This window comes from Micromys minutus (genome assembly GCF_963924665.1).
Source record: "Micromys minutus genome assembly, chromosome: 14".
NCBI lineage: Eukaryota > Metazoa > Chordata > Mammalia > Rodentia > Muridae > Micromys > Micromys minutus.
In genome coordinates, this window is record NC_137983.1 from 47,747,561 (window position 1) to 47,772,740 (window position 25,180).

Below are 25,180 nucleotides of genomic sequence, written 5' to 3' on the forward strand. Positions count from 1 at the left end.
ACATTCCTTAAAATAAAGGAGGAGGGGAAAGGACTTAAATTATAAAGATGTAAAGACAGATTTCAAATATGAACACAGCATTACGTACTGGCAGAACAAAAAAACAGTAGGGAAATGAGGGTCACATACTTTCACTATATCCTGTGGCTATTTTCTCCTTTTCTTCTACAGATTTTTTAACATTACAGTCCTCTCCCAAACTGAGATGACAGCTGTGTGCTTCACCTTCAGGAGACGCTGATGCAGGAGGAGTGGTACCTTCTTTGGGGAAGCCTTTTCCATCACCAGGATCTCTTGTTTCTGTACTACTCCCTTTCAAGGGTGTGGCGTCATGAGCAGGACTACACAGGGTGTCAGGGTGGGTGCCTCCCTCTGGGCCTATGTCATCCCTCAGCTGAGGGCCAGGCTGCCTGAAATGCCCCGGGCTTTTGTTAGATGTCCCCACCAAAAGCGAGCAAGTAGGAGTTGTATTCACTTCCTCTTTGTCAGGTTTCTCAAAACTAGAAGTACTTTTTGAAATTAAGTCACTTTTGCTGATGGATTTGTGTTTTTCAGCAATGCAGGTAAAATCACAGATTTTTAGCATGCTTTTTCGCTCCCACTCCGAGAGACCTCTGCAGTGGAACAAAGAAGGGCTTGCTGGTGGCTGAGCCTTGGGAGAAAGTCTTTCTGAATTCCTCTCCTTGAGATTATCAGGGTTAAAATAGTCCTCATACGAAGAAGCCTCAACATCAGGAGTCTCTGGGATGGGTCCGGTTGTGGACTGCAGGCTACTGTCGGACTTGAAGAGCTGTAGTGCCAAGGCAGACTTTCTCCTGCACCTCTTTGTCAGTTTTCCTTTTGGAGGTGAACCTAAGTCCGCTGCCCCTTTTCTCTTCGCTGAAGAACTCTTGGTTCCCCAATGTTCTGTGTGTTCTTCTATGACGGACCTGGTAGGAGACTGACAGTGCTCCTCATCTCTCATCCCCTGAGAAACACCTGCGGCCTGCTTTCTCTCCGAACCAGCCACACCTGTAGCACCTTTCTGCCAGCTGACACTCTCCTTTGAAGGACTGTCTGGAACTTTCTGAGGACTTGGCTGCCTGAGGTGGTTGGGTGATGCTGAACCATAAAAACGGCTTTCCCTCAACACAGGTGAGGAAGGGCTTGTCATCCTGGCCATGTCATTAGCTGATCTTTCCAGTTTCTTTTCTTGATCTCCACAGAGAACATCAAAAGATGAGTGAGAACCACTGGCAAAGGAGTCATCTGGAGAGAGCAATAAAGAATCACCTTTAAAACGTGAAACTGACCATAAGTCCTTTGTTTTCTTTTAAAGACAGGGTCTCACTGTGTAACCCTACCTGGCTTGAAACTCAACAGACCTATCTGTCCCTGCCTCCTGAATGCTGGCTTGGCTTAAAGATATGTGCCACCATGCTTGGCTAGGCTTTGGGCTTCTATAAACCCTGATAAATAGAACTCAGCTCCTCCTACCTGTACCCCGTTCTTCTGGCAAATCCTCATGTTTTATTTATATATGAACCAAATGAACCAAGTGGGGCCCTCAATATCCTGACCTCTCACAAAGGCTGCAGTTTCTCAGTCCACCACCTCAGGTCTCCGGCTCCCCAGCTTTCTGATACATTTTTCTGTGGGCAAACACAACTCACCCTTCAAAATCACCCAAGTGAGAGTGTCATCTGTGAATCTCCTGATCCTGTCAGGTCACGGTGCTAGCCCTTCCCAGGACACAGCAATGTTTGTCACAGCATAATGTTTCTGTCTTCTCATTATGCTGAGGTACTAGAGGGCAGTCAGCACTTTCTGCTCATCTGGAACCTGTGGTCATCACTCAGACCTGCTTCTCCACTGGCAACAGTGCTGCCCGGCGAAGGGCTTCCTTTTTAGAGAAAGGACACAATCTGGAGGGAATGCTGGGACTCTAACTGTGACTTGAGACAATGGGAGCTCAGCTTTAAGAGCAGAGGCAGCAGAGGCAGAGACACTCTGTCCTCGAAGCTGTGCTCAGGGAAGAGAGGGGTAACGTCCAGCCTGACACAGGGCCTGTGTGGATGGGCTTTGAAGGCAGCACTGGAATGATACTGAGATTTACTCTTAGCAATTGAATGTATCAATCACTCTTCATTAAGCCATGAAGCAGTGTGGCACATCATTAAGAGCATAAGTCAAAAGCCTGAGTGTATCATTCACAACCTCAGGGTCTTGTGCAATCTACTTGACCTCACTGTGTCCCGGTTTTCTCTTCTGTAAAATGCGAGTGGGGATGCCGCCTACCTCATGGAGACTTGGGGTGTGAGACAGTGAGACAGAACAGTGCATGGAAAAGGAAGCCAGCACTGTTATTGCGATTCGCTTCCAACCTATGGGAGACAAATCTGAGCAAAGAGAAGACGAATGGGTAAACAATCCCAGAACATCCAGGACAGACTGCCAGAATTTATCACACGGTCAGGAAGAACGCCTAGCTCAGTTTTCTCATGTGGCATTTGAAGCCCTTTTGAACACAGTTGTTTGGGGGTTCCAGAGACTTCATTTAGGCTCTCCCGTGAGTTTATGTGAGGAAAGCATAAGGAACTCAACATCTGAAAGCTATATAATCTTTAAAAAGGTCAAGGACTCCCATCCTACTTGACACAGACTCTTCAATAATATACTTCATGGGTTAATTAAACACAAAATCATTCCTCTTTAGTCCTGTTTTCAAATATAAATTAAGGATTTCCACAACAAAACAAACAGACAAACAAATCCCCAGAGAGGAGCTAATAGACTTCAAGCAGGAGGTCCATAATACTATTAATACCAGATCTAAAGAAAAAACTTGAGTTAGTTCTACTCAGCTAGTTGAATGTTTAGAACTAACCACATGAAATGTGGACATGCTGGTGCATTTTCTGTAATCTCAGCACTCAACAACATGGAGACAAGAACATGGCTCTAGTTGGAAGCTAGATGGGTCTCGTTGGTAAGTGCCATCCATACTAGCCAGAGCTCCACAGTAAAAGTCTAAAAAAAGAACAGTGTGAGAAGACACACACACACACACACACACACACACACACACACACACACACACACTTTTCAAATTTTAAATTTTTCACAAAAACAAAATACATATTACAATTTACCTGAACTCAAAGGTTGGTGAGAAATGTTCAAGGATGTTTCAAACAGACTGACACATGGATTCTGCTGAGACTGTTCCAGCATCTGGGAGGCTGATAGCATAATAACGCATCATTGACAATGGATGGCAGAACTGGCTGTTGGACAGGGACAACAGTACATCTACCATTCTGCTCCTGATCCCATATACACAGCAAATTACTCTTCCCTTTATTAAGCTCAATTCGAGTATAAAAATTGCATCAGGTATGTTGTAGAAGCAAGACTGACAAAATGAACCCCTATCAATCCCTGGCCTACAAGCATTAACTCAGATCATGAGATGGTAATTTCAAAATCCAACTTGTATGACGCTTAAAACAAATTAAGTGAGTATTTTCAGCTTGTTTGAGAACCAAAGTTCCTAATATGCATCTCTAAGTAGAAGCCCAGGGCAGACACAGACATGGGACACTGTCACAAGTGTGGGGGAAGGATATTACTGGTTTAGAAAGGCTACAAAACAGAACTGTCCCCCAAAGTCAACAGTGTTGCAGTTAAAACCACATTTATTTAAGATATCTAGAACATAATTATTTACTAAATGAGGCTCTAGGTGCTATCTTCAAAGGCTGTCCATATAAGAGACAAAACAAACATGTCCAAAGATCTTTTAAATTTGTTTTTAATTATGTGTATAAATGTGTTTCTGTGTGGGGTTATGGAATGAGTGTGAAGAGGTACTGGGAGCCCTTCTAGCTGTAGTCCCAGAATGTTTTGAGCCACCCAACATTCTTCTGGGAACTGTTCTTGGGTCCTAAGTACAGTACTTAAACTGCCTCTAAAAGTCATGTTTTAAGGAGATTCAGAGGATGTTTCCCTGAGAAAACCTGACAAAATGACTATAAAACAAGGGTGTTTATACAAAAAAAGGTGTGGGTGGAGAGAAGTTCTCAGACACTGCAGTTATTCATTTTTTTTGATGCTAGGAACTGTATCCAGGGCTTTGTGTATACTTGGCAAGAACTGAATTACATAGCCTTAGTCCTTTACATTTACTTTTGAAGCTATTTTTGGGGAGTAAGGAGTGGCTTTTTTTTTTTTTTTTAAGGACAGGCTCATTTTAATAAAATGATGAGCTGTCCTTACAATATTTTCTTGAGCTCCTTTTCCTTCTGACGCCACCTTTTGAATATTAGGATTATAGGTGTGCACCGCCACAGCTAGTTTTCGGTTGTGGGGTTTAAATCTTGGACTGAGTTTATATACATGTGGAATAAATTTAGATGTGCACATGAGACAGAGCTATGTACCTGCTTCAGCTGCTGCCCTCTGCTTGCTCTGAACAAAGCTCTGATGGTGTCTGAGCAAAAGCTATAGTTCGTCTCAGTCACTTATGGCCCTGAGATGCACATAGATGAGTCTAGTGTAGTTTGTGAGTCTAATGGTAGCAAGTGAAGGAAAGGCTTAATAGAAATGAAGAACCAGGCATGGTAGTGCATGCAGTTAATTGCAGCACTTGGGAGGCTGAGGCAGTGTAGTTGTAGGACAGCTAGGGCTACACAAAGAAATCCTGTCTCAAAAACAACAGCAAACAAGAAAGAATATTCTAATGATCTAAATTAATAAAAAAAAAATAAACTACAGCCTCACCAAGAAAGCGCATCTGCATTATTCCAACTCAGCAGGAGTGGAAGTAGCGGGGAGCAAGGCTCTGTCTATTCCCTACACTGCACGTCTTTTATTAAAATGTGCTTATTACTACCTAAGTAATTAAAATACCCTCTTTTAACGATGTTTTTTGTTATTTATGTGTATGTCTAAATTATACATGTATGCAGGTTCCCACCCAGGTCAGAAGAAGGCATTAGTTCCCCAGGAGCTGGAGTCATATAAACAATTGTGAGTTACCCAATGTGGGTACTGGGGACTGAACTCCAGTCCTCTGTAAAGGTACCAAGCACTCTTAACGTCTGAGCCATTTTTCCAGCTACTTAATTTTTTTGAAAAAGAAAAAAGTGAGGATACTGGAAATGATGAAGGAGCTGCAAAAAGGGAACTGGAGAACATTCATGTATTCCACATGGGCCCCAATCTTAACAAAGAACATTTCTTCTGGAAGAAAATATTAGAAAGGTCTCCACTGAAATTAAGTACTAAAATCAGGAAGCACTCAAAATTTCTAGGTAAGGAGACTGGGGTGCAGTGTGATTCCCTTGACCTAAGTAAGCACTGGGAAAAGGAAAATTAGCATCTAGGGTAGAGATCAAAACTAACATTTCTTGTGTAATTTGCTAGCACACATCATTTTCATGTTACAATGTAACCACTTACAGGTAGGGGAAAGGTTTTCCCTCTTCTCCTTCATCTCTTGCAATCTCCTCTTCATCATGTTTACTGGGGAGATGTATACCAGTGATTGAGGGGACTCAAACACAAGGACAGAAACATCATCATCTGAAAACAAACCTCCATGGTAAGTTCAAGACCAAAAGCCACACTTTACCAGCAGTTCCCTTCACAGCCACCCCCACTCCCACACCACTGCCTTCCTGCTCCTTTCAGTGTCAGTTTCTCTTCCCGCAGACAGCAATACTCCCACCAGGAACCATGGCACAGCCAGGACAGCTCGCTGCCATAGTCACCAAAGTGTACCCAGGCCCTACATGATGACAGGTGTCAGCATCCTCATTTACAGAGGTTGTCACTGAGATATAGTTAAGTCGATGTCATGAACACCATCATACAATTAGCAAAGACAGAAAGGCAGAGTGTGGTGGATTGGCTTCTAAAACTTGTTTTATATCTAGGTTAAACGTGGTCCTACTGAACACTGTTCATCCTCTACACACACCCACAGCTCAATTAACCACAGGAAGTAAACCCCAGGTGTTTTCCTACAGCATTAAAAGCAAATAAAGTCTATGATTTGCCTGTTTTAGATATGGAATGAAAAGACCTGTGTAGCTGGCATTTGCTTCTTTATGGGTTCTTCTTTCTTCCACCCTTCCCAACCCTTCCAACCCCTAACATTGGATAAGAGAGGGGAAGTGGGGCAACTAGATAAGAGGAAATAGGGCAACTAGATAGAGGGGAAATGGGGCAGTGTTATTAAAAGTAGCAAGACTACTTCTTGCTGCCTAGGAGAATTGAGATTCTTGGGGCAAGTTTGATCTTTTCAGTCCAAGATAACTAAGTTCTTCTTTGCACATGACTATTTAACAAATGGTGAGCAACCAGTAACCGACCACCAAGCCACCTCTTCTCTAGAGGCAACATTAATCTACCCTCTCATAAGTCCACAGAATTCCAAACATCAAACAATCTAAGAAACTATCCTGAAGCTGGCAAAATCACACCCCTGCTAGAGCATGAGGCAAGTCAGTCAGCTGCTGTGGATAACCTGAAACAGCCCCATATCCTACACCTGGGATTAAAACAAAAACATATTTTTAGAATATTTCTGTGTTTTTCAAAGAAATCAAAATGTTGAAATTGTCATTATAGACCAGTTAAAAAGACAGAATTAAGAAGTGAGATTGCTTTTCTCCTGTAATCCTCCTCAGGTAAGAATCCCACTGACTTGATGAACGAGGAGGATTATTTGACTGCCCTTCTCAGTGTTACTACTCAGTCTAAGTGGGCAGGTACATGTCATAGTCTCCTTCCTCCCTTAAAGCTACTGCAGCCTCTGTGCCTACCTACAGTTGTCAGGCACGTGGGATGTGACTTACCTAGAGCTGCCTTTTGCCTTTGCAGCTCTTCAGTCATTTTCTCAAATTTCTTTTGAAGTCTTTTGTCATTTTCTGGCATTTTAGGAATAAAATCTTTGGGCTGCATACACTTGCGCTAGGCAAAAAGGTTATAGACATTAGTGAGCATGTACTGGTTTTTTACTGTTTGTTTTAAATGAACGACTCATTGTTATGTGGATAAATGTTGACCTGCATTTATGTATGTACATATATGCACATTCCTGGTGCCCACAGAGGCCAAAAGAGTGTCAGATCCCCTGGAACTAGATAGAGTTAGGTACAGTTAAGAGGCACCATGTAGGTGTTGGGAACAAGAACTCAGTAAGCTCTTGTGCAAGAGAAGTAATTCTACTGCTGAGCCATCTCTCCAGTTCCTACAATTGCTGATAGTTTTTAAAACAAGAGAGAAAGCCATTTCCATACTGTTTTTGGTAACTTTAATGGTATCAAAAATTAAAAGAACTTCTTAATGAGTTGTTTACTATACTGTATGTGAATTGGCAATACTTATTTCTGAAGTATTACTTTTACAAGCAGCACTAAGTATATGGCTGTACACTATGTAACTGTGTTCTGAGCTGCTTCAGCCTTCCAGCATTCTCCATGGCCAAAAGGCTTCCCAGAAGTAGCCTTGGTTCTCTGCTCTCCTCACAGCAGCTTCCCTCCAATAGCACAGCAACACAAACACCATTATCCCAGTTACTAAAGAAAAGAACCTTCATGTCCGTGTCTACACTGCTGCTGCTAACTAGAAAGTGTGCTGTGTCTGGCCCTTGGAGCCTCTTGCTGCCAGTTTTGTTCCTGACTTGCTAGGTCAGGTAGGCACTTGGTCACGATCACATTCTTGTGTCAGGCACTGAGCAACAGCATAGAGAGCTTGCAAGAAAGTGAGAAGTGAGTGACAGGGAACAGCTTTAACAGATACTGGGTTCTACCAGTACAAGCTGGAGCTAGAGTTCAGCAGGCTCACTGCTACAGTGTAAGATGTTAACATTGCTGCTTTTGGACAGTGGGATAGTTTGTGTAGTGTGTCCATATTGTTCTGTTAGGAGGGTTGGCAGCTTGCCTAGAGTATTCTTCTCATGAGGTGCAGTCCACAGGCATGTGGGAAGCAGAGAATAGAGGTTCCACTCTGTGGCCTTAGTGCTGGGCCTCCTTCTACCACTTCACAAATGGTGGCAGTCAGAACAGGATTCAGTTGCTTTAAAATTTAAAGAGAGAGAAAAAAAAAAAAAAAAAAAAAAGATTCCCAGAATTTCAAAACAGCAATGGTTTCAAATCCATACAGCCCCTTGGAACGGAAACTTAGGTTCCATGACAGAAGCAGGACAGCAGCCTCAAGCAGAAAGATCTATTACTGCAGAGGAGAGGAGACGAGAGGGGAGGGGAGAGGAGGGGAGGGGAGAGAGGAGAGAGAAGAGAGAAGAGAGGGGAGAGGGGGGAGAGAGGGGAGAGAGGGGAGAGGGGGGAGAGGGGAGAGGGGGAGAGAGGGGAGAGAGGAGAGAGGGGAGAGGGGGAGAGGGGAGAAGGGAGAGAGGAGAGAGGGGGAGAGAGGAGAGAGAGGGGAGAGGGGGAGAGAGGGGAGAGGGGAGAGAGAAGAGAGGGGGAGAGAGGGGAGAGAGGGGAGAGAGGAGAGAGGGGAGAGAGGGGAGAGAGGGGAGAGAGGGGAGAGAGGGGAGAGAGGAGAGAGAGGAGAGAGGGGAGAGAGAGGGGGGAGGGGGGGAAATTGCCCTCCAAGCACCTAAAATGATTTTTCTCAACTTAGTTTTTAACTTGCAATTGCATTTGGAAAGGGGAGGCTTTTAGAAGTGTAAGTGTAAAATGCAGGCAGTCACTGTGCACCAGACTAGACAAAAATGAAAGATAATACAATGGCATTGGACAAGACAGAGGTGACCTTGCACACTATTGATGGACTTACCAAATTTATGGTTATTTGCAGTGAGCACAAGTAGTAAATGCACATCTCACATGTAACGCCTTTCATAAAAACTGACTAAGTATATTCAGGAAAGGCCCACTCACAATGTGCAACATGAAATTAACTTGATGAAAACCACACTATTATGCAGGGAAGAAAAGGCAGCCAAGTAAGCACCTCACTCAGCAGAGGACACTGTGTGCAGCAGGTGAGTTGGGTGGGCTCTTCAGCTGAAGTGTCAGAGGGAAGAAACATCAGCCGTGCCTGCCGTGCCTGAGCTTACTAAGCATGTTAATGGAAACAGCATGCACTGTCAATGTGTTTTCCAAGTCTTGAACTTCAGCATGGCACAGTTAAGAACTGCCCAGAATCAGATGAAGAGCTCTGGGGAAGCCTTGGAGGAGCTGCGTCATGACTCTCCAGCACCTGGGTGACTGCGGTAAGCCTGATGGATATAAATCACACAGTCTTCTAGAAGCATGGAGAAGCTGCAGCTGCTTTTCTTTTAATCTGTAGGAAGTATCCAGTTCTCATCCACTGGATTCAGTCTTGATTAGGTCACTGAATCTAACAGTTCTTGTGTGAGAACAAAGTGCTTTGATACTTCATAGTCACTACACCTAAAGAAATACCAGGGGCTGGAGAAACGGCTCTGCAGCTGGGACCACTGACTGCTCTTGAGAAAGACCTGGGTTCAAGTCTCAGCACCCACTTGATGGCCTACAACCATGTGCACCTCTAGCTCCAGGAGATCCAAAGCCCTCTTCTGGCTTCGATGGGCACCAGGCTTGTATGTAGTGCATAGATACAAATGTAGGCAAAATATACAAACATAAAATAAAATTGTAACAAAAAAGAAAAGAAGCAACAAAGTAACTAAGAGCTGCCTAGCCTTGGGCTCATTTTAATTTCTCAAGGCTAACTACAATCTCTTCCATTTCCTATAGAAATGCATTTACATCAAAGCATTCATAAACTAAAGAAAAAAACCAAAACCAAAAACCCTCTTTAGTTAACTAGAAATTTTATGTGAGAATAATAATGAACTCAACAGCATGTTTAAGATACACTGAACATATTTATGAAAGTCTATATTTTTTAGAAATAAAAATAACAAGGGTCCATACATTTATAACCACCCTGTCCTCAAAGAAATTACATACTTACTTTTCTTCTAACTAGGGTTGGTACATGTTCATCAGTATTCACTGCAGGAAACAAAGATTCATCAACACGTGCTCCAGCCACCCTGCATCTGTAGAACCAGGTCAAGGCAGCCCAGTGAGTAACTCTTTGCTATACACACACCACATAAAAACTGTGTATATACCAGGCAGCAGGTTCAAAGTTAGTATACTTTTATTATAATACACACATACATACATTCTTAATAAAATGTCACTATACATTAGATTTTCCAGTCTTCTTTACATGGTCTTCTCTATCCAATGCAAAAGCAAAAGAGAGTCTAGCATATTAATACATACCTGTAATCCAAGCACTTGGGAAATGAGGAAGGTGGATGTATTTCAAGCTCTCCCCAGTGACTGAGAGAGTGTTAGAGTGTTCATACAGCAAGTGTGACACACCGGGTTCAATCCCAAGCATTGCCAAAACAAAACTGGCATTCCCCACACACCTCTATTCCCTATACTGAAGGAACCACCCAGCTAGAGAGATTGGGAAGGCTTTTGAGCCACAACCAAGGGTTAGAATAGACACTCAGGCTGATGGGCTCACGATCAACAAGCTATGGAGACAGTGGCTGATGTGTTATACATCAGAGCAAGCCTGAAGGTGAGATTATCTATGGGTACCCCGGAAGTAATTCTCCAGGAAAGAAGCACTCTCCAAAAACTACAGATGACCAAGAACATGGAAAACTTCTGCCCAGCTCAGAATTAAGTAATCACTGGTCTGATCTAAAACTGAGTGGATATCATGGAAGCACACAGTAACAGAGGCAGCCCGAGCCCAGGTATGAAGAGTATGCCAGAAAACAAGGCAAACAACTGTTTAGGTGTGGTTACACCACTAGCTTGCACTCATCTTCAGCTAACCCAGTGGGAAGTGTCACCATCCAGCACATGTGGAATAATGACACAGAAATTTCCCGGCAGCACCATTCCATCCAGAGGGCTGGGAAAACACAAGGAAGGTATGACACCTACTGGCAAAGAGTGGAAACTCAATCCCAAAGGGAATGACTTGGCTTTGTTGTTTTAAACTCTCTGGGATATTGCATACTCACAAATTCAGGTTGAAAGTCTGAACTAGAATAAGCTGCACCTCTCTCACCAGTAGTCTGCTACCAGAGACATCACAGGGAGGGGAGGGGCTCAAACTGACAGACACGATGACAGTTCTAACAGTACTTTCACTCTCTTTTTCAATTTTCATAAATATCTTTTAAATTTTATTTTTATTTTACCTTATGGGTACGAGTGTTTTGTCTGCATATTTTCTGTGCACCATTTGTTTGCCTTGTATCCATAGAGACAAGAAGAGGGCTTGAGACAGCTATGAGCTGCCCTGTGGGTACTGGGAATTGAGCCCAGGTCCCCTACAAGAACAGCCAATGCTCTGAGCCATCTCTCCATCCTGCATAAATATGTTGTAATGGCCTTGCTTTGATTTTGAAATTGCTTGATTATGATTATTCTATGTGCAGCCCAGTCTCTCATTCCTCCCACATTTCCTCTCTTCTGAACACCTTTTACTAACTGGCCCACTGTAGCTGTAACCATCTAGCCTGTGGATACTGACTGTCCAGGCTCCTCCTTTCCATCTAATCTCACTCATTACTTCCCCCAGTCGAGTTCATCCCTGTTCATGCTCGGCCTCTGTTCCTTCCATCCCACCTTAGTGTCTCTGTATTACCAGCCTATCAGCTTCACTACCCCTGAGCAGTTACTGATGTTACAGAATGACTTGACCAAGTGTGACAATGTTTGCGGTGAGCCTCTCAGGCAGGTGTGGCTGCTTCTACCTATCTATAGACAGGTCACTACACTCACAATCCACGGAAGGAATGACACGTCCACCTTCCTACAGACCAGTCCCACTTGAGCATTCAAGTGTATCAGTGAAAGAATACAAACATTAAACCCAGCTATGGTGCTTCATGCTTTCAATCCCAGCACTCAGGAGTCAGCCAGAGTTACACAAAGAGACTCTGTCTCAAAAGATGAATGAAGTCTTGCACTTTTAGACAGAGCAGTAAGACAAGAGAAGAAAATAAAAGAATACAAATAGCAGAGGAAGAAGCCAGTGTTCTTACTTTTAGAATATATGATCTATTAAGAGACCATAAAGCCTCCATCATAAATGCCCTAGTAAGCATTGTTTAGCAAAGTGACAGACACAAAATCAACATAAAACCAAATAAGTAGCTTTGCTATATACTACCCACACGCTGAGAAAGATCAGGCAGACAGCCCCAGTTAGGAGAAAGCATCACAGAGAGCTCTGGTCTCCCTGAGGACATTTTGCTATACTCACAAGCTTGCCTCCTGCCTCTGTGGGCTCTATCTAGGTTAAAATGGTTTGGTAGGGGGTGTCACAGACAGGTCGCCCAAAGACTAGGTTTCAGGGCAAGAGAGTAACCAAGGGTCCATTGAAGGTTCACAGTAACAGTGCAGGCACAGCAGGGCTGGAGATTTAACTAAGCAATGTTTAGGGAATAAAACTGGTTTTGACATCTGGGTTAAATGACAGAGCAAGTGCACAGTTTTCTCTTGGTCCCCCAGATCCCAATACAATAACAGTGAAAGAAGAAAAACTGAACACAAACTAATGAAAACAAGGAGTGGAAAAGAGCTGACTGCAGAACTGAAAAGTAAACAAACAAGGCAAGCGAACAAACGGAAGCCTAGGCCTAGCAGAGGTGCAGAAGTCAAGAATGCCAGGTCATCCCCAGCCTGGGGAGTGAGGAACACAAGAGAGAAGAGCAGAGGAACAGGTCTGGACATGTGTTCCTAGAAGCACCCACTCTCCTAACTCCAGGGTGGAGCTCCTAGGTCCATGTGAGATAACTGGAAGCCAAGGGATGGCAGGCAGCACAGAAGGAAAAAGCTCTATGTGACAGAACTGTATTCATGGTGGACTCAAGATCCAACTACATACTTCCTATCAGGACTGTAAGCACAAGTCACTGGATTGTATGGTCGTATAAGGAGAAAGAACATTTGTGAACAAAGGATGCATGTATGTTGTCTGTGGGTGCAGGGTACCCAGAGGGGGACTGGTTATAAACAATTTCTTGTGGCTGGAGAGATGGCTCGGTGTTAGTGCATTGTTGCTCTTGCAAAGGACCTGGATTAGTCACATGGTGACTCATAACCATCTGTAAAGTAACTATAGTTCAGAGATCTGATGTACTGTTCTGGCCTCCATGGTCACTGCATGCACATGGTATACATACATACATGCAGTCACTCATACATGTAAATAAAAATAAAATTTAAAACAAGTACTAGATAATGTCCACAGTAGATCAAGCCCGGGGGGGGGGGGGGGGGGGGAGGTGGCTGAAAGGGATGACTATCTTTTACCCTAGGAGACAGGCCTTCAGGCATGTCTGTAAAGAACTGTCTAGATTAAGGTAAGAATGTCTTTGACAAACTGTGTTGATGACATTAAAGGAGAAGGGGAGATCCAGCTTAATAGTGGATGAGACCATTCCCTGAGAGAGGGATCTCACACTGCACAAATGTAGATGGAAAGGAATCAACTCTCTCATCCTTCTGCTGAGGTGACGTGACTGCCGTGATGGACTATAACCTGGAATTCTGAGTCCAATAAACATTTTCCTAAGTTGTGTGTGTGCTTGTGCACATACATTTGTACAATCAAGCATTATTCAATCAGAAAAAGGAAACAAATAAAAGAGACAACATAAAAGACCTTGCTAAGAAGCAGCTTCGGGCACTGCCACAGTATGTAGCTGCATTTATACAAAAATGCCCAGACCTGGAAAATTATAAAAGCAACAAGTGTCTAAAGAGCTGCTGAGGCTTCACACATGGGAAAGACAGCTAAAGGACACAGTACTTAAATTCAAAGTACAAAATACTTTAAAATTGTGGGGATGGCTGTACAACTCTTTGAGTGTATTTAAAAGCAGTAAATTGTATACTTTAACTGAGAAAATTGTATGGTATGTAAATTAAAACTTATGAGAGGCTGCTATGTATTCACTCTTAATTGCTAAATTCAGACGATGGACAAATCCCATGTGTGGGTGAAGGCATGGAACAAAAGAACACTCACACTGTTAGGGGAACATAAAACCATGTAGCCACCTTGTTTGGGTGATAAACCATGAGAAATGAAAACACAGAAGGGCACAAACACAAATCTCCATAACAACTTCATTCACAGTAACCAAAAATGGAAAACTGTTCACATTTCCTCCACTGGCAAATGCACCGTGGTATGTACATGCAATGGATACTACTTGGCTAGACAAACGAAAGGAAACTATTACTGCATGAAACATGGAGAAATCTCTAAACTATCAATCAGTGGAGAAAGCCAAACAATCCATTCGAGAAAAGTCCATCTGCCTGAAATCCTACAGCAGGAAAACAAACTTCTGCCTACAGAATCCAGATCACAGGCGGCTCCAGGCTGAGGGGTGGGGAGAAGGAAGCTGACTGCAAAGGGACAGATGGTACTCTGGGGCTTATAAACCCCTGTCTTTTTTACTTTGGTGGTTTGAGATAACACACTGATCTGTAATTTCAAAGGAGACAGTGTCTGGCAATGTACCTCAGGTTATTTAGAACTAGTTATAAAGCCCAAGCTGGCCTTGAACTCTCAGTTATCCTCCTGTCTCAGCTTCCCAGATGCAGTGTTACAGGTATGAGCCATCACATTTGGTTTATGCTACACTTTTACAAAGGTGCTTTTTAAGAAAGACCCATCATTTAAGCCTACAGAAGCTCATGATTTCAAAATGGTCCTACCAGGAGGGCTGGGTGCACTGACTCACGCTAATGACCTCAATACTGGGGAGGCAGAGGCACAAAGACTGCTGAAGGCCAGTGTGAGCTACAGTGTTCTCCCTATAGAGAAAGGGAGAAAACAAACAAAGTCCAGCAAGAACAATGGCAAGACAGAAACAAGAGGTAAATGTATCTTATGTGCCTCTTTTCTAGCCCAGCTAAGAGTCTAACAGAGTAGTTCTTACCAGCATGTGTGCTGAAGAGCACGAGGAGATAGTTGGGCTCATCTGAACAGGAGAGTGACTAAACCCGGAGAGCCAATTACCATATGTAGAATACTCCTGTCACCATAAGCACAAGGTCAGCTAGCCTGGACTGTGTGCACCAGCTCTGGTGTGTAAGCACTGCCACCTTCCTTTTGGTTTACAAAAGTTGTTTAACTCACAGATCATCTACCCAAGTTCATAAAATTACTAATCATCTTTTGTAGGTAATAGTTTAGGGAAAGCCTTGATTCGTACTAGTTAGAATTAGAGAAGGTGACTGTCCCATTTTAGAACAAACATGTCAACAATCCACTGATCACAGTGAAAGGATGTAAAGGCTCAGATCTAGAATTCAGTTAGTCCCCACACAAAGGGAAACACGATGCCAGCAACATGAATGTAGGCAAGGGACTTGCATGTTCACACAGGCTAACAGGTAAGAAGTTACTGATAGAATCTCACACTGAACTAGGCATACTTATACACATTTCTAATCTCAGCATGTGAGAGGCAGAGGCAGGTGGATCTCTGTGAGTTCTAGGCAGACATGATCTATATAATGAGTTCCGTGTCACCTCAGGCTACAAGTGAAAGCTTGTCTCAAAGAAAAAAGCAGGGCTAGAGAGAGACCAGTAGTTAATGTCATGTACTATTTTCCCAGAGGACTGGAGTTCAACTCCCAGAATGTATGTCAGGCTGATCACAACCAGCTTTCTAACCAACTTCACGGAGATCTGATGCGTCTGCTGACCTCCTTGGGTAACTCATGTGCACATACAGACAAGGATTAACAATGGTGAAACAAACCCCACTAACAAAGAGCCTCACATTTATCCAGCACTCCATAAATATGATGAACAGAAAACATCCTATTAGACTTCTACAGTTCTTCAGAAATGCATAACATTAGTGCCCCATCTAGTGGCCAAGGAGAAAAATGCTTCAAAGCAGCCCTGACAAGAGACCCAGTTTTAGCCTCTTCAGAGCCCAGGGAGGTACCACTAGGACCCAGGTCACTTCCCATTTCCTTAGCTGGACCAGTCCCATTATTCCTTCACCTCGGTCAAACTGCTGTCCTTCACCCTCTAAAGCAGTCAGTGAATCTTCTAAGCTGCAGTGTATTTCTCTCCAACATGAACCTAGTGTTAGGTATTGAGGGGTTGAAAAGGTAAGGACAGACATCGGAAATTCAGCTGGCTAGCACATAATCACAACAGGTATTCATTCCCTCAGCCACATGGAAGAACACAGGAAGGAGTGTTTGAGGGGTCTCTCAGCAGAGAGAACACAAGTATATCTGAACTGGGACCTGAGTTTTAGGTACTGAACACCAGGTTGGACCCAGTAAGGGTCAGAACAAAGCAGACTGGATGCCCACCAGTCTCCATTCTTTCCCAGGCTGGCTGGCTCCAGAGTCTGAACTGTGGCAAGACACAGACGATGCTCTCAGAATCCTGTTGGAGAAGACTGTAACTGAACTAGGTGCAAAAAGAGAACAAACAAAGAAAGGGAGAGCACTCAGGGAATAAGAGTCCGCTGCTAAGTCACCCGAAGTTTGCCCCGACTTTCCTCATGCCACACTAGACACCAGATTGCTTTCTTACCTTCTATAAGCCTAATATCACCTACAGTCCAGCCCCCTCTTCTAAGAGGACGACCAGCATGAACCAGGACGCATATATGCAAGGGGTACGTGGAGACTTTGGGAAGGGTAGCCAGACAACCTCTTAAAGCAGAACACTTGCTGATCACTACTTCGATCACCAACTGCTTTACAGAGATGAGTGGCCACTGAAGGTTTCTCATGGCACCATCAGCTGCATGCCAGCCACCTAACCCCTGAGGATTGCTCCTCCACAGTCCTGTCTCTGCAGCAGTCTCAAAGCTTCCTTTAACAGGCTGATTAACAGCTAATGAATACATTTCAGTGCTTTTTGTGCTAGCCTTTTAAAATTTTAACTTTCTTCAGAAAACCAAAGAGATGAGAGGCAGGCTGATCTTTAATTATTGTCTTCATTGCTTATCTTTCAGATACAAATTTTTCTGTTCTCTAAAAGAAAGGCATTTTCATCAGAGACTTAACAGTCTGAAGCCTTGAGTCCCCACACACTGAGAATCTGGTGACCCTAGATGCCACACACATGGCCACTCCAATGAAAGACAGCTGAATGACCCTGAGCAGTTAAAGGAGAAGCCTTCCTGTGTGTGTATGTGTGGGGGGCTCTGTGGGTATGCTCATTTCATGGTATACATATACAAAACTGAGGACACTAGCCAGGGTCCGTGTACTCCCACCACCCATGGGTTCTGGTAATAAAATTCAGGTCATCAGGCATGGTGTCAAGTATCTTTATAGGCTGAGCCATCTCAAAGGTTCACAATTTTCTTTACCTTTTATATCATTTATTAAACCTACCAAAACATGAAAGTACTTTATGCATTTCTGTTATGTCCACATATAGATTTTATTTTTTAACAATATACACAGACCTTTAGTTAAGTAATACTAGAGCAATCTTAACATATTTGTACATAAATATATGACCCATTTTTAAAGATTAGTGTTTGAAATTTTATTTTTATTACATGTTTTAGCATTACAGTACACAACAGGCCACCTTAACAGAAGTGTACCATGTTCCCTGACTTATCAACCTTAAATCCCACCTAAGTTTCCATTTGATGGATGGATGGTATCCTCCAAATCTACAAACGTACATTCCTGACAAAACCTCAAAGTGACTGCAAAGAGACAGGATATTAAAGATGTAACATGACCTCTGGAAATGAGGACAAAGACACAAATAGAGGGAATGTCATGAGAACACAGGAAGAAGATGGCCACGTTCAGGCACCCGAGGCATAAGCTTCCTTAGCTGTGATAAAATAAGTTCCTGCACAGCAAGTCTACAGCACACAGCAAGTCTACGGCAGGCACACTGTTAACAGCAACAGGTACACCACACACAGCATTGTCACAGACTCCGGACTACTTACTTTTCAACCCAAAGGACTGAAACCAGCTTTGCCCCTGTCTTTTGGGCTTTGTCCCAGGTGCTCTGATATCCATCTTTGAAGATCACATGGGTCACCTGCTTGTTCAACTTTTTTGAAATCTGTGGACAAAATGAAAATAACAAAATGCTCACTGCTGTTTACCCATAATTTTTTAAATAAACTGATTAGGCCAGCATGGTTCTGGCTAAAAGAAAGACAGGGGCAAAAAATAGAGCGGAGACTGAAGAAAGGGCCATCCGGGGACTGCTCCAGCTGGAGACATATCTTGTCATCTTGTCGGCAGAAACCAAACTCAGACATTGCTACTGTTGTCCAGTGGCACTTGCTGACAGGAACCTGGTGTGACTGTTCCCTGGGAGGTTCTGCCAACACCTGACCAACGCAGCTGGTCCACAGCCAACCATCAGACTGAGCTCAGGGATCCTGGTGGGGGACCAGGTGGAAGGACTGGAGGAGCAGAGGGGGACTGAAACCCCATAGGAAGAACAGTGTCAGCTGGCTGGGCCACCCAGTGCTCCCAGAGACTAGACCACCAACCAAAGAGTGTACAGGGAGGATCCACGGCTCCAGATACATATGTAGCAGAGGATGGATGGCCCTGTCTGACATCAATGGAAGGGGAGTGGAGCCCTTGGTCTTATGGAGGTTTGATGCCCCAGAGTAGGAGGATGCTGGAGCAGTTGGGTGGGAGTGGGTGGGTGGGTGAACACCCTCATAGAGGCAAAGAGGAGGGGGAGAGGGGGAACGGGTTGTGGGGTCATGGAGGTATAACTGGGAAGGAAACAACCATAAAAAGCAGAGATCATGATCCTGCAGCCAAATTATGGAGTTAAAACATATACAAATTGGAGAGATGACGCAGAAACTGAAATAAATGATCAAGAAAAACTTTCTCAAAGACATAAATTCTGGATCAATAGATCCCTCCAGAGGCACAGCTCAAGTGTGAGCAAAGTGCTACACCAATGACACGTCCTGGTCGGGGTTCCTGTTGCTGTCTGAAACACCATCACCAAAGCAACTTGGGGAGGAAAGGGTATGTTTGTCTTATGCTTTACCATCACTGTTTGCCACTGAAGAAAGAAGTCATGACAGAAACACAAACATCAAGAAGCTGAAGGCAGGACCTGAGGTAGAGGACATGGAGGGGTGCTTCTTAAGGCTTGCTCCTCATGGTTTGCTCAGCCTGCTTTATTACAGAACCCAGGACTAGCAGCTTGGGACAGACCACCCACAATGGACTGAGCCATTCCCCCATCAATCACTAATTAAGAAAATGCCATAGCCCATCTTACAGAAGCATCTTCTAATTGGGGCTCCCTCCTCTGATGACTGTAACATGTGTCAAGTTGACAGAAAACTAGCCAGCACATATGCCATCATGAAATTAAGAGACCACCTGAAACAAATGTTAAAAGGGTGAAAATGGGGAGAAGAGGGAGATAAGGCAAACTTCAGGCAGGGAGAAATACCTAGATCAGACACTGCCAAAGCAATCTGATGTCAGTAAAGAAGGTAGAAACTGGGCATGCTGGCACAAGTCTGTAATCCTAGCACTCCAGAAACTGAGATAAGAGGATCATCACAATGAGGTTGAGGACAGCTACAGAATGAGACTCTGTGTCAAAAAGGTAATGACATTCCTTCAAGGAAAGAAATAGAACATGCTAACATTTTACAATCAGCTAAAATATTAATCAAGTACATTCACATAGCTATGTCAAAAATCAGCTTTTAGGGACTATGGAGATGACCCAGTGAGGTGAGGTTTGTAAGCATTAATGTGTTTGATTTTCCAAACCTGTGTAAAAAGTCAGGCATGGTAGCATGTGCTTGTAATCCCAGCACTGGGGAGGCTTGAATCTATGGTCTCAAGCATACTAGGCAGGTGTTCTATTACTCGGTTTTATACCTGTAACTCTAACCTTTTCTTTCTTTTTAATTGATTCGGTAAGCACCCTTCAACTCAGTAATCTGCCTCATTCTCCCAAATAGCTGGGGCACTGTCCTATACCACTGGGCCAGGAACGTGTGTGTACATGAGAGTATGTGTGTTTTCCACTATCTGTAGGTTCAGACATCTATTGGGAATCCTGGAATTTATCCTCCCTGGAAAGTACTGTACACTAGAAATATGACAGCAAATACATAGAGAAGATTAAAGAGAAAGCATCCGGAGTCTGGTGATGAGACTCAGTGGGTAAAGAAAAGCACTCGCACACTGCTGAGCTAAGAGTGTTCCCAGGCCCAGCATAGTAGGAGATGTCTGCCACATACATGCCATGGTGCTCTGGCTCTCTACCCATGGTTTTTAAGTTGCCTTTCAAAAACAGAAAAGAGTTCAGGGATCTAGTTCAGTGATAGCCTGAGGCCAAGAACTACATCTCAGCAGGAAAGGGGTAAAGCAAATGGCAGGGTGTCTCTAGGTGTCATGGCCTCGAAGAGCACTAGTTTCAGACATACACTAGTTTCAGACATACACAGGTGTTACTTTCATAAAATGCTTTTCTCAAGAAAACAGAAAGCCCAGCTGAGCACCCGGGCCATTCTCCCAAAGGCTTTCATCAAAGTTAGCAGACAATAAGCAGCATCTGGAAATGTCTTTCAGGAAGGGTGCAGGATACTTCCTAAAGCCTGAAAGGAGGCCGTGGTAAGACTCCACTTTGGACTGAGCTGCCATGAATTACATCTAGATAGAGACATGAAATACACACTGGCCCCCCTAAAATGGAACTCCACTTGGGGTGCCAACATACTGGTGTAACAAGACATGCTGTGCCCCTCAATAAAAAGTAGGATGACCCTCTATACAGAAAGTTCCTGGTTTATCAGTTTAACTTAGGATTGCTTTAATTTGAGGTGGCAAGAAGAAAGCGCTATACAGTTAGTATATAGAGATGGCATTTTGCTCTGGCTGGCTACAAACTGTAGGACACACATTGTATCTCATGATGAAAAGATAAGCAATTCTCTGTCAGGCCGAAGAGCCTCCCCCACCCCCACCCCAGAGTTGTTTAGCTATGACCTGTGAATATTAAATACAATTTCAATTTACAGGATTTTTTTCCCTGTTTTTACAGGGAGTATATGGGTTCTGACTATTGTAGGTGGCAGGGCATCTGTACAGATTCCATCAGCCTTTGACCTGACTTCACGGGATAGGGGTCTAAATAAGACCAGCATTGCTCTAATACTCTAATACCACCTTACTGCATCCCAATCATCACTCTGATGTTAGATGAATGAATTATCCAGTTACTCATTCATCCACTCAGCCTGTCAGTGAGCGTCTCACTAATGCCGGTAGCAAGCAAGCACTCTGCTCAGGCAAAGTTTCCTATCAGAGCAGTCTGTGTTCACTGCCTCCATTTCTTCCTGAGGCAGGAATCACAGACTCACCCAGAACCCTTTGACCTCTATAAAGGAAAGTGAACTAAGACAATCGCCTCATGGCTGTCAAGTTCAAGCACATCTTACCTTTCCTTTAGGCTCTGTTCTGAATCCCTACCTTTTGGATTCTTACATACTGGCTTCTGATATTCTCCTGACAACCTTTTCCCCTGTTGTTCCTGGGTTGGTGGTCAGGCTATCACTGGTCCTTAAACACTCTAAAAGGCCTCCTCCTTCAGCACTCCTCATGCTAGCTAGGATCAGCGTTAGGTACTATTTTCTCCTGACCCCCAATCACAGTCTACAGCTGGGACAGCCTCAAGCTCCAGACATGAGTAATCAAATGCCTATGAGATTTTTTTCCAATATGCCTAAGAAAACCTGCTCTTTCTCCTGCATCTTTACTTTTGACTCTAAGTACCAGCCCTCACTGAACCAATGTCCCCAAGACCATCTGCTCTGTAAGCACAACTGTCCAACTTGTATTTGCTTTGTTTGTTCTGTCTCCTACCACTAACCCACCGAGTCCTTCGTGTTCTAAGGAACAGCTCCTACAACAAGAAAACAGCAGGAGGTTATCAGTCACTTGGATACTAATTTCTTACCGTTGCCCCCATAGCCTCAAGTTGCTTTGTAAATGTCTTTGAGTAATTCTCTGTCCTTCTGGAAGACCATACTTCAACATAGGCCACAATATCTGAAAATAAGAAGATGTCAGCAGGAACCACACACTGGTAATTAATTGCACGCCCCCTCCCGCAACAGGTTTTCCTCTTGTTCTGTTTATGGTAGAAAACAAGAAAAAGTTTCCTACTTCGAATCTATTCAAGACATCATCACTGCTGTTGCTATTTTTGTAGTACTTTATATCTCTATAATCCAGGCTTAGTTATTCCAGGCTTTCCGGGCCAGATTATCTTCCAATAACACAATTTCATGGCCATAGCACAGACAGTAGGTTAACAAGCTAATATGGTTCAGTTCTAATAAATTACTTATATGAAGTTGAGCATCCTAGCACACAGGGATTATAAAGTGGAGGCAAGAGGAATAAGGGTGGTGGTGCTGGTTCTGGCAGTGGTGTACACTTTTAATTCCAGCACTTGAGAGGCAGAAGCAGGAAGATCTCTGAGGCCAGTCTGGTCTACAGACTGAGATAGTTTCCAGACCCAGGGAAGCTAGGGACACAGAGAAACTTTGTTACACAAGCAACCCCTCCCTCCCCAGGCCCCCAAATCAAAACAAACAAAAAGAGTGCTAAGCCAGCCTCAGTTGCATAGCAAGTTGGAGCCCAGCTTGTCTTTAAAAGAAGTAACCAAATAAATAAATAAATGTTATTTATTTTATATAAATACATAAATCTATGTATATATTTAGAGTCCCCTCACCCAGGTTCCCCTGTTCTGGGCACGTGTAGTTGGCATGACAGAAGTAGAAGAAGCTCCACAAGTGTCAGTCCTCGAGAGTCCATAACATTATTTCCAAACTATTACTTTCCTTGATCCCAAAACTGCCCAGGCCATAAAGGCAAGAGGCTCTCAGAAAGCTAACATAGGTCCTGATCCTCCTGCCGTTTCTCCAGGGCTCAGCACGCATGGGGTGGGGTGGGGTAGGGTGGAATGTTGGGGAACACATGGGTACCATGGCAGGCACTCCGGGGGCGGTGAAGGCCACATCGTGAATGTGTGCGAGGTGTCTCAAGTGAGGGGACTCCAGATGTGAGGATGGACACCCTGAGTCTGAGGGTGTCCTAGGATGTGAGAGGACCTCGGGTTAAGGAGACCTGGGATGTGAGCCAATCCCGGTGGCTTAGGAAAAACAACCGGACACCCTGACACTACTCCACAGCCCCCCTCCCAACTGGGTGTGTCTCCTCACCTTTCAGAAAAGCGCCCCCAGCGCCTCCCGAGGCCTCCATGACCCGACCCGATGCCGGAGGGACCGAGCGTGCGCGGGCAGGAAGGCAGGAAGGCAGAAAGGTGCGCATGCGCGGGCCGTACCGCGGGGTTCCGCGCGTCAGGCTTGGGGTGTGTGCAACGACTCCGGTCTCCCTTTCCTCTCCGAGAGCTCCGGGCTCCGTGACACACTACAGCAAAGGCCTTGATCCCTCACGGACGGCCCGGAAGCTCTCCCGGCGCCCTGGCTGGAGTCAGCCCGCCGCACCGCGGCTTCAGAGTGCTGGTCAGCGCCGCAGTCGTCTGTCCGGGCAGGGCCCGCGTCCTCGTCACGCAGTGACCGGTGACCCGGGAGGGGGTCTCCACCAGTGGGCCCTGCCCCAGCCCCACACCGTGGAACGCAAGCCGGGCTGCTGAAGCCTCTGCGTGCACGGGGTCTTCAAACCTCCCGCCCGCGAGTCTGCGAGGGGGCGGGTCAGAGACAGACGGGCCCGCCTCCCCGCGCAAGGGCTGCCGGGAGTGGGCGGGGCCGGAGACACCTAGGGATCGCGTCTGCTGGGGAGAGCCTGCAGATAATGGTCTTCTTTCTTTGGCTTAAGCACAGCGGGCGTTAAAAAAAAGTCTTGTTTGAATAGATGGGTTATTTTTGTTTTTTTATTTATATTTTTAAAGGCGTGAGGACTTTGCCTGCGTGTACATATGTGCACAACGTGCGTGCCTGGTGCCCGGTGGAGGTCAGGAGAGCTTGTCAGATCCCCTGGAGCAGTAATTACACATGGTCACGTGCCACCATGCTTGTGCTAGAGCAAATGTCCTTAACCACTGAGCCATCTCTATAGCCCCTGGTTGGAGTTTTAGAGAGATGATTTCATTTTCTAGCTTTTAACCCTTGGCGGTTCTCCCGACTCAGCCTTCTCCCAGTGCTGGGATTACTGGCTGTGCCACCGCATCCAGCCCTGCATCATATTTATTCAAAGATGGGCCAGATGTATGTAATGTTCCCTTACCCATAGTTCAATTTCCCCTTGTTTCATTATGAAGACCATAGTCCGTTTACAAACTTAATATAAACCCTGCACTAAAGATCAGAGAGACTCATAACCTAGAATTTAGGAGTATGCTTTGGAATTAGAATGGACTTTTTGAATTTTTTTGTAGATCTCTTTCTTACTTTGCTAGCCTTCGAAGGAAATTCGTTTTTATTGTCTCAATTTTTGCTTCTGTCAGAAGGTGGTATACACCCTGGGGACAAGGATTGGGAATAGGAAGCCACCCACCCTTGACTCACAGAGAGTCTGAATATTTTTTAAAGGCAAATTCTAAGTAATTACTTGTTATTGGGAATTCATGCATTGAAGCAGCCTTCACTGTATGGACAGTGTGTGGGCTTTCACTAGGCGGTGTAAAGAGAAACTCAGACAAAGGGCTACTTGTGGCTCCTAATAGCATACCAAAGTATCTGTTCTCCAGGCTTACTCCGTACGTGTGGCTCCTCTAAACTTCTCCAGCTCTTGGGCTTCAGTTCCCCAAACTGCTCATTCCTATATAACATTTTAGCCAGGCGCTCAGTCTGACGGGGGCTTTGGTAATAAAAGACCATAAACTGGCTGTTAACAATAGAAGCTTATCTCTCAGGTTCTACAGGTTGGAAGTACGAGGAAAAGTGCCTACAGACTGTCTGGGGTAGCCTGGTCTCTCTAGCTCCAGGAGATTGGCTGCCCTCTACTGGATTCCATCCGCACTGCATTCACACATGCACAGTCTTACACAGTCATATTATACAATTAAAAAAACAAAATAAAAACAAACCACAACTCCTTAAAAGCACTACTTCTATTTATGAGGCCTCTCCTTTCAGAGCCAAGTCACCTCCCAAGGA

General features: G+C 44.4%; 1 protein-coding gene across 5 annotated transcripts in view; it reads right to left on the reverse strand.

The window, feature by feature from the left end:
- The window catches only part of MCPH1 (microcephalin 1), a 189,839-nt gene extending 166,497 nt beyond the window's left edge, over nucleotides 1-23,342 (reverse strand). The window contains exons 1-8 of one of the 5 annotated variants that reach the window (XM_080928877.1): nucleotides 23,285-23,342; nucleotides 22,012-22,103; nucleotides 17,996-18,114; nucleotides 9,952-10,039; nucleotides 6,843-6,957; nucleotides 5,443-5,565; nucleotides 3,132-3,221; nucleotides 130-1,248 (exon numbers count right to left, since the gene is read on the reverse strand). In XM_080928877.1, the coding sequence (XP_080785003.1) occupies nucleotides 130-1,248; nucleotides 3,132-3,221; nucleotides 5,443-5,565; nucleotides 6,843-6,957; nucleotides 9,952-10,039; nucleotides 17,996-18,114; nucleotides 22,012-22,103; nucleotides 23,285-23,324 (1,786 nt within the window). In that variant the 5' untranslated portion in view covers nucleotides 23,325-23,342. Of the gene's footprint in view, nucleotides 1-129; nucleotides 1,249-3,131; nucleotides 3,222-5,385; nucleotides 5,566-6,842; nucleotides 6,958-9,951; nucleotides 10,040-17,995; nucleotides 18,115-22,011; nucleotides 22,104-23,284 lie in introns of all 5 variants that reach the window. The other 4 variants (XM_080928876.1, XM_080928878.1, XM_080928879.1 and 1 more) reach the window with 4 other exon arrangements.
- Nucleotides 23,343-25,180: the final 1,838 nt, after the last annotated feature.